This window comes from Micropterus dolomieu, linkage group LG18, assembly GCF_021292245.1.
Source record: "Micropterus dolomieu isolate WLL.071019.BEF.003 ecotype Adirondacks linkage group LG18, ASM2129224v1, whole genome shotgun sequence".
Lineage (NCBI taxonomy): Eukaryota > Metazoa > Chordata > Actinopteri > Centrarchiformes > Centrarchidae > Micropterus > Micropterus dolomieu.
In genome coordinates this window covers 21,213,137-21,231,052 of record NC_060167.1, presented here as the reverse complement: position 1 = coordinate 21,231,052, position 17,916 = coordinate 21,213,137, and the positions used below count along the sequence as shown (strand labels likewise).

Genomic DNA, 17,916 nt, shown 5'->3' with positions numbered 1-17,916 from the left:
CTTACTACAACTTTCTCCCATCTCCCGACTGCATCTCTGGAGCTCAGCCACAGTGACCTTTGGGTTCTTCTTTACCTCTCTCACCAAGGCTCTTCTCCCCCGATAGCTCAGTTTGGCCTGACGGCCAGCTCTAGGAAGGGTTCTGGTCGTCCCAAACGTCTTCCATTTGAGGATTATGGAGGCCACTGTGCTCTTAGGAACCTTAAGTGCAGCAGAAATTTTTTTGTAACCTTGGCCAGATCTGTGCCTTGCCACAATTCTGTCTCTGAGCTCTTCAGGCAGTTCCTTTGACCTCATGATTCTCATTTGCTCTGACATGCACTGTGAGCTGTAAGGTCTTATATAGACAGGTGTGTGGCTTTCCTAATCAAGTCCAATCAGTATAATCAAACACAGCTGGACTCAAATGAAGGTGTAGAACCATCTCAAGGATGATCAGAAGAAATAGACAGCACCTGAGTTAAATATGAGTGTCACGGCAAAGGGTCTGAATACTTATGACCATGTGATATTTGTTTTTCTTTTTTAATAAATTTGCAAAAATTTCTACATTTCTGTTTTTTTTCTGTCAAGATGGGGTGCTGAGTGTACATTACTGAGAAATAAAATGAACTTTTTTGATTTTTGGAAAATGGCTGCAATGAAACAAAGAGTGAAAAATTTAAAGGGGTCTGATGTCTTTCCGTACCCACTGTACATATATATATATATATATATATATATATATATATATATATATATATATATATATATATATATATATATATATATATATATATATAGCAACATAGCAACTTTCACATGATATGCTAGTTTTACCCTGGCTAATTTCTCCAACCCTCATTCTCTTTGTTATGAAATCTGTAACCTGTTTTTATCTTCTCACAATTGCCTTGCAAATTCAGATTACATCCAGATAGGTTCTTCATTAACAGAAGGCTGAAAAGTGTAGACAGGTTGCATTGGTAGATGCAGTCCTGGCAGCCCTTCTACATTACCGGGAGTCATTTGATTAATTGTTCATTTAAAATGTTGCTCAGTACAATTTTGCTTAGTTAAATAATATCCCACCTTCTCTTATGATATAGTAGAGGGCAAGCTGAGCGTGATATGTCTTACAGGCCTGTAAACAGTAGCCATCATGTTGGGCATTACTAGTTATTGTTTGATTAAACGCCCAGTGAAAGCTGGGCTAAGCTCTACTCACACGTGACCCTTGAAAATGAAAAGTGGGTGAAGTGAATGAAAGAGAGGATTTGACAGCTTGTTGCAAAGAAGAAAATACAAGCTTTCTGGGACACGTCCCATTTCTAATTTCAGCACTAAATTTAGATATTTTATTCTGAGGCCACCGACAGAGTAGATTAGTTAGTGTCCACAGGGTAAATAACACCATTGGTTCTAGAAGCACAGTAATTAACACACTCAAATTTAATTGGGTCAAATCATCCTTCATATATCTAGAATTTGTTTAGGACAATGATGTTTTTCTTCAGTCGTGTCTGATGGAACTATTTTCCCCAAACATCCCAGCGACCCATATTTTGAAAACCGCCAGTATGAGACACCGCCATACCACACCACTAAGTGGCAGCGTTGGTTACAAATACACTGTACTGTATACCTCATACAGTATGAATGAGAGCCTAATTGATTACTAGTGATTAAAATTTTACACCAATTCTTTCATTATTAGGGTTCATTTAATTTGATGAAAATTGTAATATTGATTATTGAAATTGAATGACTTAATTTAATGTTTTCCCATGTGACCAATGCACCAGAAGGCTCTGAAATAATGTGTTCAAATCATTGTTTATCAAAATAATATTCTTCATTATGATTGAGTTTATCATGTGAACAGACTTGAAAGCAAACTTAAAAGCACATAATTTAACCTTTATGTGCAGTATTTTAATATTTTGTGCCTTTTCTGTCACACAGGTATACTGATTCCTTTGTGTGAATCTGGGACGTGTACTCTCAGGGAAGCCATCATCATCGGAAGCATACTCACAAAGTGCTCAATCCCTGTGCTCCACTCCAGGTAAGGTTTCCTTTCACTGACAGACACCAGCAGACAGATGTCGTCATCTTATCGTCCTTGAAAGCTTTATATTGTGCGATGTTGTCAAGTTAAGGTCAAGATTGCGTAACATGGAAGGTTGTGTATGCACACTCTTTCTTGTCTTTCAGTGCTGCAATGCTTAAGTTGGCAGAGATGGAGTACAACGGTGCGAACAGCATTTTCCTGCGTCTCTTACTTGACAAGAAATACGCCCTGCCTTTCCGTGTCCTAGATGCCTTGGTGGCCCACTTCCTGTCCTTCCGTAGTGAAAAACGTGTGCTTCCTGTTCTGTGGCATCAGAGTTTACTCACTCTGGCTCAGCGCTACAAGGCCGACCTGGCCTCCGAACAGAAGACATCCCTGATGGAGCTACTCAAGATACAAACGCACCCCCAGATCTCTGCGGAGATTCGCAGAGAACTGCAAAACTCAGAGTCAAGGGATATTGAAATTGGGCTCCCTGTTACAGTTGAAATGGACTGAGGATTCAGTCTGTTCTGGCACGTCCTCCTCTGATGCAAATGGTTTGTGTTTTGTTCAACATGAAAAAAGTTCCATCTAACTGCATTATTCTTTCTGCGCTATCAAAGGACAGTTTCAAAGATTGCAATGTCTCATTACAATGTCTCAGGAGCCTTAATTCTGTTAATTCTGACGAGTTTGCACATTTTAAAAATGTACAGCAGTAGTGATGTAGATGTTATTTCATATCATGAATCTTTTCCTGCAGTGATGGCTCAGAAATACAAAGACTGGGATTTGTGTATATTTGATTAATAGCAACTTTGTTGTTTTGAAGCAACAAGATGGATTAAAAACAAACTGAATTCTTAAAGGTTGGTCAGGGATCATGTGTTAATCTTACTTTGTGTTCACAACTGTTTAAGCAACATGATGGATGGTGAAATAAAGTTAACACAGCGTGATTAGAAGTTGCAGCCTGGTTTTCAAAATATTTACTTTACCTGCCTTGGTATCTTCAAAAAGGAAGAAATTTTTATACTGTAGGTATACCAAATATTCTGCAATATATTTAACGCATGTGTTTTTAAATAGTAATAAAATAAATATTACTAATCTTATAAAATATTTAGCAAGTAGTTGATACCTTTTTTTTTTTTTTTTTTAAATTAAAATGTTACTCTTTTCAAAGGAACTCACGGAACAACTCATAAGACTTAGGAAAGATGTGAAATTTACCCTTAAAAAGGATGTAAATTAAATATGTCAATAAAATTTCAAAGTCTGCTTCACCCCAAATTATAAGAGGATGCCCAGTTGTATTGAAAATCAATTCCTGTCAATCTTTCCAAATTTAGTTGAGAGGCAATGAGATTGAGATGAGAATTTTAGTTCATCTTCCAGTTAACTCCTAACTTAGATTCTGACCTAACCAGTTGGACCATAAGTTCACGTTTGATAGCTTTTTTGATTTTTGTGATGAACCAGGACAAAGGCCTCACATTTGGTTTTAAAAAGGAAATCTGACACCGAGTTTAGCCTCTCATAGGTGTGCTGTCTCGCAGAACGAAACGAGGTAACATTAGCGGTTTGTGAACCGTTCCCATAGACTGCATATACCGTTCCAGGACCGTAAGCTAGCTCACGTTAGCTAAGATAACAGGACCGTTAGCTAAAATAGCGTTAGTATGGGCGTAACGGTCAACAGCTAGCTTAAGGGTTCATTGGTATTTCAATGACTTCTCGACACCATATTGAATGCTGCTATATTTAACTTCGTCGAATGGATCTTTATGAAGATGGACAACTTCAAAATCGATCCGGTGATACAAATGACGGTAAAACGTGGCGTGATGTGGTTCTCCGGGCGGGTAGCGACCCCGCCGTGACCGGCGACCCCAGAGCACTGCGCCACCTGACGGCCCTGGAAAAGACCTGCCAGGTGTCTCCCTACTTTGGCGTAGTCCAGACAGACATCCAGCCGTACATGCGGAGGATACTGGCAGTGTGGATGTTTCAGGTATGCAAATCAGTCCGGCCGTCCCAAACGGAAAGTATATTTAACGTGGCTGACTTGAAGTACGACAGATGGCTCTCTTGCAGGTGTGTGAGGAGCAGAAATGTGAGGAGGAGGTGTTTCCGCTGGCGGTGTATTACCTGGACTGTTACCTAAGCCGCTTTTCCATTGAAAAGTCCAACCTGCAGCTTTTAGGGGCCGTTTGCATGTTCCTGGCCTCCAAAATGAGAGAGACTGTTCATCTGACTGCCAGCAAGCTTTGTATCTACACAGACAACTCTGTTTCAGTCTCAGACATCTTGGTAACTTTTTTTTTTTTTTATAAACTACACGTTTTGGGATAACAAGTGCAGATTCAGAAAGTGGAGATTTATGACGTTCAGTCTGTCTAGAGTCATGTACTGACACACACACTCCCCATAAACAATGTAGACAATTTAACCATCAAGATCTATTATATAGGGCTTTGATAAATATTAAATAAGATCCTGAATTAGGCCTAACAGTCACCAGGACGTGGTGTCCCAAAAATATTGGATCATACCCAAATGTACAACTCATGTCACTTAAATTAGTTATGGTTATAGTTATTAGATGGTACCCACCATCTTACACAAGGTCCCACTGTCCATGAAGCTTTCCACAGATGGTAGACATCACTTTGTTTCATAAGCAAAACAGTTTGGCAGACATTCTGTGAAATATCTATGTGTGCACAAATAATAATCTAGATGATGTATACATTTTCACGCTGTGTGTGTTGTAGCAGTGGGAGGTGGTAGTGGTGTCCAGGTTAGACTGGTGTCTGGCCTCTGTGGTACCCTCTGACTTCCTGGAGCCAATTCTTCACACTCTCCCCTTTGTTCGGTCCCACCACCTTCAAAACATACGCAGGCATGTTCACTCCTACATTGCTCTGGCAGCCACTGGTAAGTTACATAACAGAGTTATCAACACATGAGATGTTTTTTCCCCTTCCAAATAAAATACTGCAGATGACAGTATACATTGGGAGTGGATACAAATATTTTAAAAGACACGTTTACCATATATTGTGATGAATACTGTGTGATAAAAGTAGCTATTTTATAATCCTTTGTGACTGAATCATTGATAACATCTTTCTTTGTCAGAGAGCATTACATGTAAGTGTGAAATTTAATGACTTTCCACACAGTGAACAATGGACACAAAGACTTAACTTTGATTACCATGTGTCAGCAGTTCATTTTGGAGACAGAGAGCTGAGTTTGTGCAATCCTGTATTGTGTGCTGTGAAAAGACCTGTGTCTGACCATTCAGCTGGCTGATTTCCCACGAATCTCTGTGATGCGGCCCGAGGCAACAGGTCATAGGGATACAGTCAGTTGGTGCCGTGTTAGATGGACTATGACATTACAACCCATGAAATTAAGATAATTTCTGGCTCCTGACATTGTATCCCATTCAAAAAGGTGTCTGAGCATGGATTGAATGGCTGGCTTTTTGTCTCAGCATTTCCCCATACCTGAAGCAATTAGGATAGCGTGTCACATTATCAGGTTCTGAGAAATGTCTGCTTTTGAGTGCTTGCCTTTGTCTGTCAGGGTGGGTCTACAATGGTGGCATCAGTCTACTAGGCTACATCTAGCCTTTACTGACTTTCTCACTGTTGAAATAGTCTACAATGACTTTGAACTGTTAGTGGTGGTCATATTTAGGAAATACTAGTTGATGTTTTTCATTTTTAGAGTAAGCAATCTTCCTCTCTTATCCTCAGACTGCAGGTTTTCAGCATTCTTGCCCTCTGTTGTCGCATGTGCCTGCGTGAGCATTGCCACACAGAGGCTAACGTTAGTGGACGCTGCCGTCTCCTCTGATTCGGTTATGGAGTTGTTGGCCAACCTTTTGGCCATTGATCTGGTAAGGGTAATGTTTAACTGACATTTTTAAGATAATATCTCTTTTGACTTTGCCCTGTTGTCAGCATTGACTGGTATGTTTGTGATCATTTCAGCAAGCACCCTGATCACACAGAAGAAAGTACAAACTGATAAATGCACACAAAGAAGAGAAACCAACTATTACATCTTGTATTGGTCAAGATCCATAGATGTCCATCTATGGCTGTCCATGACCTGCTGATGAACTTGTGGTTGTTCTTGTTTTACTCTGACCCTGAACAGAGCTCTGTCCTCCTCTGCTATGGCCAGCTAGTGAGTGTGCTGGAGCTCAGCCTGCCCTCTGGTTTCCAGGATAGTGTTTTCAGATCAGGAGCACACAGCTCAGAGCTCAGCCACACCCCTGCTGACATTCAGGATGTTGTATTGACACCAGTGACATCAAGCTAGAACACTCCACCCTGCCTTGGACAGCTAGAACAAATTGTAAATTTACAGCCTTGAAACAGAACAAATGTTAATTGTTAAATGTTATTTTGCATGTTGATTTTTTTGAGGTCCTTCTGTGACGTTTAGAGCTAATAGTTTGAGAGATTACTCAGATTTGTTTGAAATGTCCTGTTGCTCATTTTCAAGTATTTTGCATTTGCTAAAGCAGCTTTAAAAAAAAAAGATGATTAGAAAAGAATATGATTCTGATTGTGCCTTTGATTAATATTTAGAGCCACATGAACTTTTTTGTGATATTGACAGTTGAATTGCAGATTGCACATTTTAAATGTATCTTCTATTCATGTTTTCATACATCTTTTGCATTTATCTGGACTCATTGAAAATTTTATCTGGATAGTTCTTAAGTTTAAATAGATGTTTCTGCATGGTTTCAACACAGTAGTGGATTTCCTTGTGACTATAAATCAATTCTGTTACATTACAACATCTGTTTGTAGATCAATAACAACAGGAGCCAGCACTTGAGTTCTTTGTGGTTTTTTTTTTTAATTGATTTCCTCATCCCGGTCACAACAGCATGGCAGATCACACAGTCATATAAATGATAAGCCAGTAACTTTGGCAAACTCGGTTTTTGTTGCTGTCAAAGAAAAACATGAATATGGCCTGCATACTTAAAACTTCTGTGACAAGGGAGAGAGAAAGATGGTGATGAAATGGCCGAATGCACTTTATATTGTACAAAAAAAGAAAAGAAAAGGAGAAAAAAAACCGATTCCATTTTACACCTGTCTAGACCACTTTCCCCCCCCCCCTCTGTGTCACACTTCAGTGATACATTACCAGTTGTCCGTGACATGAATGACAAGAGCCTCCAGGTGAAATTAGGGAATAACTAGTTTAGTTTTGTATACATACATTCCTGATGAAATTCCAAATTAACCATAAATAACCATAATAACTGAAAATACAGTTTTTACATTCCAGTTTCTGAACACCAGTGTTTTGCAGCTTCTGGGTATGGCCTTGTGCGACATTTCTTTCAAGAACTCAATGCTTACTTAGATGAAGCAGCTTATACATAAACTGTGTGGTTAACAGGTGTTGATGGTCTGATATAGTGCTATTCCAGGCACAGGCTTGATATTGTCATTTAATGCCAAGCATGCCAATCCATTTAAGTAACTCCAGAAACAAACAACATACTGATATTCCTTTCTCTGACCACCAAGAGGTATTTCATTAAGCAGGATTAGGAAGTCAACCAGATAACGATAAAACGTGGTATGACATCTCTTGTCAAACTTAATTAATGATCGTCAGCAGCATGCATTATTCATGATTTTACTTTTAAAGCTACTATATACGCTTTGTTTTTACCGTTTGAGTCACAAGGATGTAATATTGTACTTTTCTTTTTAACAGTTAGATGGTTAAACTTCTAATCCAGCTTTGCGAAATACTGTTCCACCCCAGGCGTCTGCATTTTAATTTAAAATATAAAGTTCAGTACACCTGATCTCCATGACTGATCTTGAAAAGCCAGTTGAAAGGTTATACATTAAGCATCTGCCACATTATACACAGCATCCAGTAGTTAGCTGGCGCTCGTGGTTCACTCTCAAAACACACGTTACTGTTTTTCAAATTTCAACATGTGACCTTCACAAAACACTTAAATGACTAAATGAGCCCCACCTTTTCTGTGAAATTGCCACGTGCATACAGAGAGTGAGTGGCCACCTGTGCACTTGTATCAGCGCAGCCTTGGGAGCAAAAGCAGGTTCTACTGGTTACGCTTGTGAGTCATGCGTGTCATGGTTATTATTCAAGTCATTATCCAAAATTAGAACAAGTCATTACAAGAAAAACAAAACCATACAAAAAAAAAAGTCCCTGTTTCAAATAAACAAACGTCCCCTTGGCACTTTTTGCTGGTGCTTTAAATAATGATGAACAAAAAAGTCCAACAACATTAGCACATTTGCTCTTTGGTATCCATGAAATGTCATTTTCCCCACATCCTAAAAAAACACACTCAACGCTGTAGTATATTGGTAAAGAATGACCCCCATCCTAACATTGAACCTGTGTTATTGCGGTTATAGTAGCTGATCATTTGTCAACCTTGCGTTTATCCATCACAAAGCTAGAATCCAAAGAGCTGTTAAGTCAAACACTTTCTCAAACTGTCCCTTGGACAATAAAAGACATCGACTTTGTGGCTTAAGCAATATTCATACAATAGCCCTACTGTCACTGTTTCCTAGTTTATGAGCAAAGTGTTCTACATACTTATTTTATGACATTGAAGACCATTGTTTTGGTTTCAGGATGACTTTTTGCATTAACTACACGTTTGATAGTAAGCTCTCATGTTGAAAATTAGAGCTCCTGATTGACCAACGGCAGCTCTCCTCTCCTGAGGATCTCTGAAATGGACATTTTCAACTGCAGCACTGATAAAATGCTGTTATTTTACTCAAATGGCACACTTTTTATAAACTCATATAAGTATCCTTTCTCAATCGCCATCTAAAATACAATCTGAAGTTTAACAAGAAGTCTCCCTTTTTTGGCACTGTGTAATTCCTGAAGTTAGCCCCCAAAAAAAAAAAACATCACTGCAGTGTCCTGGCTACCGTGTCTTCAGTAGTTTACAGTCAATTAAAAATTCAGACTGAAAAACCAAGTCCTTAACTAATTACTGGTCTTCAGCTTGCTGCAGAGCCTCTTATAACAATGGCCTGTTTGTAAGCCTCTGTTACATTATCACAGTCTGTGATGGAAAAGGCACTGTCAGCCATATCAGACTTGTAGTAGTTCCAGGGCCTCAGTGACCCATCTCCAAGAATCCCGTCTTCCTGGATGTCCAGCAGGTTGTCAGCAGACACGCATCCTCTCATGCTAGCCTTGGCTTGTTTATCCATTTTTGTTGGTGGTCCTACACGGTCCGGTAGATCCAGCTGGTCAAAGGACTCAGAAGACAGAATGCTGTCCTCACTGATGGCCCCACTCGGTCTTGACCTGGCGCCTCCACAGGGTAAAGAAGCTGCCAGCTGGTCCAGAGAGCCAAACTCCTGCAGTCCACCTGACGAGAACTTTCCATTGCGCTTCAAGATGCCTTTAGTATAGGTTGGTGCTGAGGGGCACTCTTTACTTTGAAGTGCCCAGCCAGAGTCACTGTTCTCGGGAGACGAGGAGTAGTAACCCGACTCTTGTTCTGTGGGCTTCTTTAGGATGCCTTTGCGGGGCTGCAATGCTGCTGAAGGGGCATTGGCTGGGGCAGACAAACCCAAAATCTTCTGTGGCTCCGCTGACCCTACAGCAGGGGTTTCATTCACTGCTTTCTGCTTTACACTGCTGCGTCTCTTTAAAATACCCTTAGAGGGGCGACTGTCTGTGCTTACTTCATGACCAGTCTGGGAGACATTGTTTTCCTTTCGGGACCTTCGCAGAGAGCGCTGCCGGACTACATCCCCTCCACAGCCCTGTGAGCGGAGCAGGCAGCGCATCTTGGAGCCGTTCTCCAGTAAAGGCCTGGATGTGCGGCGAAGCCAACTAGCAACACCAGAAACCCCAGCAGGGTGTGATATTGAGGGAGAGGCTGGTGAAGCGGTCTGCTCTACTAGACTGTTCTTTGTCTCAGCCAGTAATGGCTGCTGGTAGCCCCAGTTGAGCCACCAGTGTCCTGCAATTTCCTCTATTGTGGCTCTGCGCTCAGGATTTACCATCAGCATCCAGCGGATAAGCCCACATGCATCTGAAAGAAAGCAATAAAACAAACCTGTTAGGCTAATTTTTGTGTTCAGCTAAAATAAAGTGCAAAGCATATATAAAATAATGATTCAGGTCCTTTAAAGAAAAGTTGAGCTGAAGACTCACCAGAAGGGTTGTTCGGTTTCCGGTAGTTTCCGGTGCTTATCTGTTGGACCAGTGTCTTGTGGTTGAGTCCATCAAATGGCATGGTGCCATGAACCATCGTGTATAACAGCACACCAAGAGACCAAGTGTCCACTTCTGGCCCATGGTACGGCCGTCCATTGACAATCTCTGGAGAAGCATACAGAGGGCTGCCGCAAAAGGTTTGAAGATACTCATCACCATGGTAGAGGTTCGACAGGCCAAAGTCTGCAATCTGAACAACAACAATAAGTAGACATAAAATCTGATCCACATCAGATGTATCATCATCAGATTACTGTAACCTAAAAGATTTCCATATGCATCACTATCCCTCATTAATGACTCATAACACGTAACAGTCCGATTCCCTAGTCAGTCACCTTCACACAAGATCTCGTTCAGGAAGTAATGAAATCTGCCATTAAATATAACATATGAACATTTCTTAATATTTCCTTTGTAATAACCACCACACTGTCATTTATAATCCTAACCATATACAGAAAAGACATTTTTAATGATGATCAACCCTGCTTATACAATTTGTACAGTTATATAAATGCTTATATTCGTGTTCAACGTGTCCACAATGCGTACCTTCACATTGCCGTTGCCATCTAGTAAAATATTCTCCAGTTTCAGGTCCCGGTGTACTATCCCATTCTAAGAGGGAAAAAACAAAAGTAGATATCAGATTTTTGCATCACTTACAATAATAATCTGCCACCACTCAAGCTATTACAAACCAGTTTTATGGAGGCTGTCTATATTATATAAAAAGGATTAGTTTTTACTGGGTCAGAACACGTTCTTTTCCCTGGTATGTCAGCTATGCTTCATTGTCCTCCACTCTGTAGGGGGGCATGCCTTTGACTCGAGCAAAGTTCGAATTTGTTTTGCTATTAAAATGCAGGTCAGCTACTTCTTACGTATGGGCACTTCTTGTAGTGACGGACACATTTTTGTAGGATGTGCTATGTAGCATTCACTTATTGTTAAGATGCAGTCATGAAGAAACTATTGCGTGCAATACAATAGAATTCATCACTGTCCCATACAGAACCGAAAGGGTTTGGATGAACTTTGCCTTACTGTATTTGACGTGGAAAATAAAATATTTAATAAGACATCAGCACTCAATAAAACTAACATAAGACAGATGGTTAACATAGGACATGGCAGGGCAGTTTGCTGTGTAAATATTGTCCAGCAAACATTTATAAATGCTCTGCAAAGTGCTGGACAGCTAAGCTAAAATAGAGTGTGCTGTAAATGTTCGTCATTACACAGCTCTGGGCTACAGACTGATTGTGTGCGTTTGCAGAGCCCTTCTGTTCCATCACACCCTCATTAGAGTGTGAGACCATGCGTGTGTGTGTGTTGGGACTGTGCGCTGGCCTTTTGCCCTGACGCTAGCGCTCCACAGACCAACTGTTCAGTTCCCCCTGCATCGTTCTCACAGCCTTCCTGTTCAGATCAGCAGGCTGACAGTGAATAATGCCCATTATGTAACTTTGGGGGTGTCAGTGCCCTGGAAAAACACAACTAGCAGATCAGCTAGTCTGAGTGAAGCCCTGCGCCACCAGGTTTAACGTAGCAGCCATGCGTGAAGATACTCTGCTATAGCTACAACATTATCATTTTTGTCAAAAACTCATGAATGCACACATATTGACGAGTTTTCCTAGATTATATTTTTTATTGAAAGCATTGGATTGAGAAAGTCTGCTTTACCTGATGGCAGTAGTGCACAGCTGATACAATTTGCCTGAAGAAGTGCCTGGCCTCGCGTTCAGAGATGGTCCTCTTGTCACAGATGTAGTCATACAGGTCCCCTCGGCTGGCGTACTCCATCACGATCACAATTTTGTCTTTGTTTTCAAATACTGAAAGATAAAAAACCCCAGCAGAACGACTTTTATTCAAGGTTTCAAAACCAACTACAGTGGAAGTGAAATTCCTCAGATTGTGGCATTTTAGTGCAGAGCCTTTTACAGTACGAAAACATAAGGATAAGGACATACGGAAAAGGTCAGTGTTTAAAACATATCTATCTTCCTTTTCAACCCTTAATTCACACTGATTAGGACACACAGGGCCCTATGATAGCTGTATTACAAGATTACAATGCACTGAACAATGATCATCTCATCAGGCGTGAGGGGCACTGGAGAACACAAGGCTCTGCACATTATCCTGCAGCCTTGACGGGGTACGACAGGGAATCACGCTTATGTAACCTAGCGTCAGACTTCAGCACAAAGACTTGCGTGACCAAACTGAATCTCAAACAGAGAGTGATAGAGAGATGTCTTTTTTCCGCCTCCGGGTATCACGTTTCACTCCACATGTGGCTCAGAGATTCAGTCAACTCCGAAAGGTGAAACTATACCCAAACACTACATTTGGGAATGCCGTACCTTCATATATGGTGATGATGTGCGGATGGCAGAGTGAGGACATGATCTCAATTTCTCTGCGAATATGAACCAGGTCTTGCTCATCCTTGATCTTCTCCTTTCTGATCGACTTAATGGCAACCTTAAAAAAAGAAACATTTTTAATTTTACATTGCATAATAATTAGAGAAGTACGATTGATTCCAGGGACAAATCAACAACATAACACAGCTTTGCAGTTGGTAGGAGAATCACATAGTCCCGCTTTAAAGTAACTAACTTTTAATGAACGACAAGAATAATGGAAAACATTAAAACAGTGCATCACACACACAGACCTACAGATAACTGCACAGGGGTGTGAACTCTGGTCAAACCAGATCAAGTAAGACTGCATCAGCAAAAGCCAGGAGTCCATTGAAATGTGCAAGGACGCCTTTTATTGCTTACGACATCAGCTTTTCATTTGCGAGAAGAATGCATTTTTTTTATCCTTTTTAAAACTTATGCAATCTCACTTTAATGACAAACGAAACAATAATACAGTAGTCAGCAGCTGCAGTGCTGTTGCAATAGAGGTCAGTAAATTTATATACTGGATAAGGCCTCTCTAAAAAAACTCCAACACTAATAAGCTGTTATTTAAAAAGAACTGGCCTCTTGGTTGTCCTCTTGTGAGATGAACAATGAGCAGTGAACTGAAAACTCTGTAACGGTGTTTCTAACGAGGCAGAAGGAACACTGGGTCAAGTATTGTCTGCTGTAAAGACATCTATTGTCTGCGAGACTCATAGAATAAGGAAATTTAAATCTGAATTGTATCTGTAGGGGTCTGTATCTGCAGACCCATCACATATAGTCTGTATGTCTTTACGTTGCGTTGTGTCTATAAGAAGCTCGGATGCCTGGGATTCCTCTGTGCGTCATGAGTCTACCCCAATGCTGAAAGGTGTCATGAGGCACCCTCGAGGCCACACACTCAAGGGAAATGAGTAAAGCAGCGACTTGTCAAGTTAAAAACACCCTACTCTGTCTCCCGTCATGAGTCACTGTCTGGCCTCCAGGTCAGCACTGTATTCACACCACACAGACCTTTTTCCTGATTCCGGGAAAGTGAGGTTTCCTGCATTTGTTTGCTGTCAGACGGGCTGCCCTCCCACTCATGATGACTTCACACCCCAGTGCGGTTACCTGTGTGTGTGTGCTGTCTTTGTTTCTGTTAGTTTGTTCCACGTAATAGGCACTGAGGTTGAAATCTCTGATATTTAACACCGAGTTCCTGCACCAACAAAATCACATTTTTGCACTTGGAAACACTTTAAGGTGAAAGTGTTGCGTAACTACCTGACAAACGTTAGCTTGGTAGTTCTAATACGTGTCCCGTTTGGAGTGAAGAGCAGAAAACAGGCAATATGACATTACATTTCACAAAAATAATAATAGACCTTAAATCAAATGTATGTCAATAACGTTAACTTAAATGACCGAATAACATTGATTAGGTTAGCTTAATTTGGATATTTTATTCTAAACTCCATGAATACTACTAGCTAACTTTGAAATACAAACATTTGTCCATGTATGTATACATTATTAAAACAAATACAATTACAGACTAATATACATATTTTTGCACCTCTAAAACATATTTATGCAAGTTATGTTAAGGTTTGTGATGCTACTGTGAGTTCTTGTTGACATAGTTGAGTGGAGAGCACTACAGATTAGAGCTGAAACAATTAACTGATTATTCAACAAGTCAACTGACAACTTTCAAAATGAAAGGGCAACTATTCTGATAATCGATTAGTCACCCCCCACCCCCCCCACCTCTTTTGTGTTGTGTCACTCCCTGGGTCAAATTACATGTCTTTGTCCATTATGCTGTCAATAGTAAGTAAGGCAGATGAAAGTATGATGAATGTTGTTCAGATTTCCAGTCTAGGCTAGCTGCTGTCTAAGTTGTATTTGTATGGTGTAAGTTCAAAACATACATATGTGCCAATCAATATTTTGACATTTGAGAATTGGGCAGCGGCAAGTCATGTCAGACAGGTAGGAGCAGAGATGGGTGTGAAGACAAGGCTGAACATGCTGCAGGAATAGAAAGGGAAATTCCTGAATCTCACTTCCTTGACTTCTAAGCAGTTTCTTGTCATTCACTCATAGTAAACACAATCTTTTGAAAAGGAAACTTTCTGGTAAACATGACCTGGCAGCTGAGCCAGACTTACCAACAGGACTTCCTGACAAAAGGAAGTTTACTTTCAGGCCAAGTATCTGTTTTTATGATTCACTATATCTGGATGGATCTGCCTGCAAATGTGAAAAATTACACTCTAGGTGTGCTTTGTTTTTGATCAATTGCCAATAATTCTCTTATTGAAAAGGTTCTATACAGTAAGTCATAGAAACACAACAGTTTGTAATATGTACACAAAATGCACTTAGTTGCCAGTTTATTAAGTATGCATAGCTAAAACGAATGCAGTCTGTACAACAGCCGTGCAGAGAACCCAACCTTCATGTTGGTTATGCTGTAATGTTTTCTTTGGAACTGCTTTAGAAAGGTGTTGAGTCAACTTCACGGCCATTTCGTAGGCCGTAGTTTGTGTTGCTATTGAATTGTATTGAATAATACTGAGGTGTTTCTAATATTTAGTCCACCATCAGCCTTATAAACAGGTACATAATCAATATGTGGCAGTTTAAGAATTTAAACGCTTGAATGCCTAATAAAACACAGATCCTGATTTGGATACACTGTAGCATTTAAAGTAAAGACAATGTCATTTGTTTGCCAGCTACTCTGTACCTTTTAAAGGCTTATCTCCCTCGAAGCTGTTTTAAATACTTCCCATTCCCCCTAAGGTCACGGGGAACTGGAGTCAACCTGAAAGTCTAGTCCCAGACCTCTCCCTTCATCAGGAGTACAGAGAGAAAGTTACCAAACTTCCCCGTCTAAAACCCCCTCCCGTGACAGAGTCACTCAGTCTTTCCAGAAAAACGCCTTTCCTTTTTGCTTTCCTTACACCAATAGGAGGGGACTGTAGAAAATCCTTGTGTGTTGACAGATTCACAGGACTCGCTCACTTATTGCATCAAGTCTTTGAAGGATGATCTCAAACAGAAGTATTGATGTTGTTATCAAATGAGTCTTGCATTTTACTTTCATACACCACAGATAACTTGTCAGGATACTGGGTTTGCCTCAGACATGCTGTGTGAAAACTGGTATCGGGGTGTGAATATACTTAGTATAATAATATCGTTTTAATTTAGTTTACACAGAGATCCAAGCTGTGTACTTTTCACTCCTCCTAACAAACAGAGAGTGTTAATATCCCCACTACCAAGGTGGTGCATCTTAAATACTAATTGCATATTTGCAATTCACAAGAGAAAACAGCTTATTCGGTGATCTTGAGACAGGAGGCAGTGTTCAGAAACACTGAGAAATGTAAGCGCAACGCCTAAACCAAAACACAGACAAAGACACACTTTACAATTCAGTAATGTGGCTCACCCTCTTCCTTACAGGGAGCAACTTGAAGCCTAACATTTCCCCCCTCAATTAAAACACCAAATGTAGATTACCTGTGTGCAGACAGTACGTCTTCTAATAATAGCCCTCTGTGTCTGAACAACAGGTGGCCGATTGGGCAGGCAAACACAGACTTAATGCTGACTGCAGATGTGGGCATCGTTGATAAGAGGTCACATAATTAGGCCACGTAGTAAAACGGTGTTTAAAAAAAAAAGAAAACAAGAAGAGGTTAATATCAATGCTTACCAGTTTACCGGATCTTTCCTTGGCTTTCTTCACCTTGCCATAGGTTCCCTTCCCGAGAGTCTCCAGAAACTCGTACCTGTGCTTCAGGTTGTGTTTGTGATGGTGTCTCTTCACGGCTTGCTTTTTCACGCACAGCTGGGACGGAGCCTTCCCAACCGGAGTGTTTTCATCGGGTGAAACTCCGGCAACGTACGGCCTGCAGTTTGACAAAACACGGGCAACACTTACGCCGTCCATCCTGACCACACGCTGCTGTTTTTTCTGGCCTGTATTTTCAGACGTTGTTAACAACACGCATTCCTTCGCGTGCAGCACTGTCCTATGTTGGAGCAAGTTGTCTCCAGATTTACACATCAGATAACTACTTTAAAAACTAAAGGCTGGAGACAGAGTCCGAAACATCTGACTCCAAACCGCGAGCGTGTCCGTCCTCTCTGCAGAGCTGAGACCTACTAGCAGCAGGTACACAACACGATGCAGGAGCGCAGCCGATACGTCAAATAGTCGAGGGGCGTTTCAGGTACACAGAGGAGCGCTTCATTTGTGACACCAAGCGCTGCCGGTCACCTTAGATACAATGAGCGCGGTTTGATTATTACATTGTTTAGATCGCTCTGATTTTTTTTTTTTTATGACTTTTCATGTTGATGTGTCCTTTTTTCATTACACCTTTTCAAGCCTCCAAGTCAAACCTGATACAAGTTCAATGGTGCGTCACAGAGTTGTGTTATTAGTTTAACCAAATACTGGTGGCATTACACTTAAATATTAAAAGCAGCCTTAATAGATGTAGTCGCACTTGTAATAGAAGGTTAGCAGTTTGTAGTAACTTAGTAGTTCAATCAAATAAGAACATAAAATGCAGATCACAGCTTTTGTGTCACTGCTGTTTCAGTCGCTGTGCACGGAAATATACAACAAGCGCACCACCAAAATAAAACTAGTGTGGGACAAATGTAGGCTACTCAGGACAGCCTTGCAATATATAATAATAATATCCAGTGTTACAATGTAATTCAGTTCACTCACGTACTGTACTTCTATAGAGATATGATGTAGGCATACTTGAGTATTTTTATTTGATGCTATTTTCTTACTTCTACTCCATTACAATTGAAATATTGTTCTTTTTACTCCATTACATTGATCTGACTGTTCTAGTAAATAGTTACTTTACAGGATAAGATTATATATACAAAACATATCAAGAGCTCATAAAATAGCATGCATTGAATTAAAATAAATACCAGAACATAAATAAAACCACAGCAGTACAATGACATTGTTGAAACTGCTCTACCGTGACCACCTACAACAGAAAATACAGGTCTCTGTAATAATAATCCAATAATATAATATAATATGACATTTACAAGGTCAATTTATGTACTTTTACTTACATACATTTTGCTTAGGTACCTTTACTAAGGGGGCATTTT

General features: G+C 40.3%; 3 protein-coding genes across 4 annotated transcripts in view; 2 read left to right on the top strand and 1 right to left on the bottom strand.

The window, feature by feature from the left end:
• The window catches only part of bysl (bystin-like), a 7,818-nt gene extending 4,824 nt beyond the window's left edge, over window positions 1–2,994 (top strand). Inside the window, exons 6-7 of the mRNA XM_046075805.1 lie at window positions 1,945–2,047; window positions 2,197–2,994. Of these exons, the coding sequence (XP_045931761.1) occupies window positions 1,945–2,047; window positions 2,197–2,551 (458 nt within the window). The 3' untranslated portion in view covers window positions 2,552–2,994. The remainder of the gene's footprint in view (window positions 1–1,944; window positions 2,048–2,196) is intronic.
• Window positions 2,995–3,379: 385 nt separating this feature from the next.
• On the top strand, window positions 3,380–6,904 carry ccnd3 (cyclin D3). Of its 2 annotated transcripts, none has more exons than XM_046075824.1 (5): window positions 3,380–4,049; window positions 4,133–4,348; window positions 4,813–4,975; window positions 5,806–5,948; window positions 6,212–6,904. In XM_046075824.1, the coding sequence occupies exons 1-5, from the start codon at window positions 3,813–3,815 to the stop codon at window positions 6,374–6,376; spliced, it is 924 nt and encodes a 307-aa protein (XP_045931780.1). In that variant the 5' UTR covers window positions 3,380–3,812; the 3' UTR covers window positions 6,377–6,904. The 2 variants fall into 2 exon arrangements, with proteins under 2 accessions (XP_045931780.1, XP_045931781.1); XM_046075825.1 differs by having other exon boundaries at window positions 6,043–6,355.
• nuak2 (NUAK family, SNF1-like kinase, 2) lies at window positions 6,901–16,947 on the bottom strand. The gene is made up of 6 exons (XM_046075793.1): window positions 16,478–16,947; window positions 12,706–12,826; window positions 12,020–12,171; window positions 10,883–10,948; window positions 10,265–10,517; window positions 6,901–10,142 (listed from the first exon to the last, which is right to left on the bottom strand). The coding sequence occupies exons 1-6, from the start codon at window positions 16,829–16,831 to the stop codon at window positions 9,094–9,096; spliced, it is 1,995 nt and encodes a 664-aa protein (XP_045931749.1). The 5' UTR covers window positions 16,832–16,947; the 3' UTR covers window positions 6,901–9,093.
• Between the last annotated feature and the right edge of the window lie 969 nt (window positions 16,948–17,916).

What these genes read in the sequence shown, in the direction of transcription:
- ccnd3 (XM_046075824.1), top strand. Translation starts at nt 3,813, where the DNA reads ATGGATCTTTATGAAGATGGACAACTTCAAAATCGATCCGGTGATACA. An exon ending in TGGCAGTGTGGATGTTTCAG is followed by an intron (nt 4,050 to 4,132) that starts GTATGCAAATCA and finishes GCTCTCTTGCAG; the next exon opens with GTGTGTGAGGAGCAGAAATG. An exon ending in ACCTTTTGGCCATTGATCTG is followed by an intron (nt 5,949 to 6,211) that starts GTAAGGGTAATG and finishes GACCCTGAACAG; the next exon opens with AGCTCTGTCCTCCTCTGCTA.
- nuak2 (XM_046075793.1), bottom strand. Translation starts at nt 16,831, where the DNA reads ATGTGTAAATCTGGAGACAACTTGCTCCAACATAGGACAGTGCTGCAC. An exon ending in AGGAAAGATCCGGTAAACTG is followed by an intron (nt 12,827 to 16,477) that starts GTAAGCATTGAT and finishes TCTTTTTTTAAG; the next exon opens with GTTGCCATTAAGTCGATCAG. An exon ending in GAAACCGAACAACCCTTCTG is followed by an intron (nt 10,143 to 10,264) that starts GTGAGTCTTCAG and finishes GCTTTCTTTCAG; the next exon opens with ATGCATGTGGGCTTATCCGC.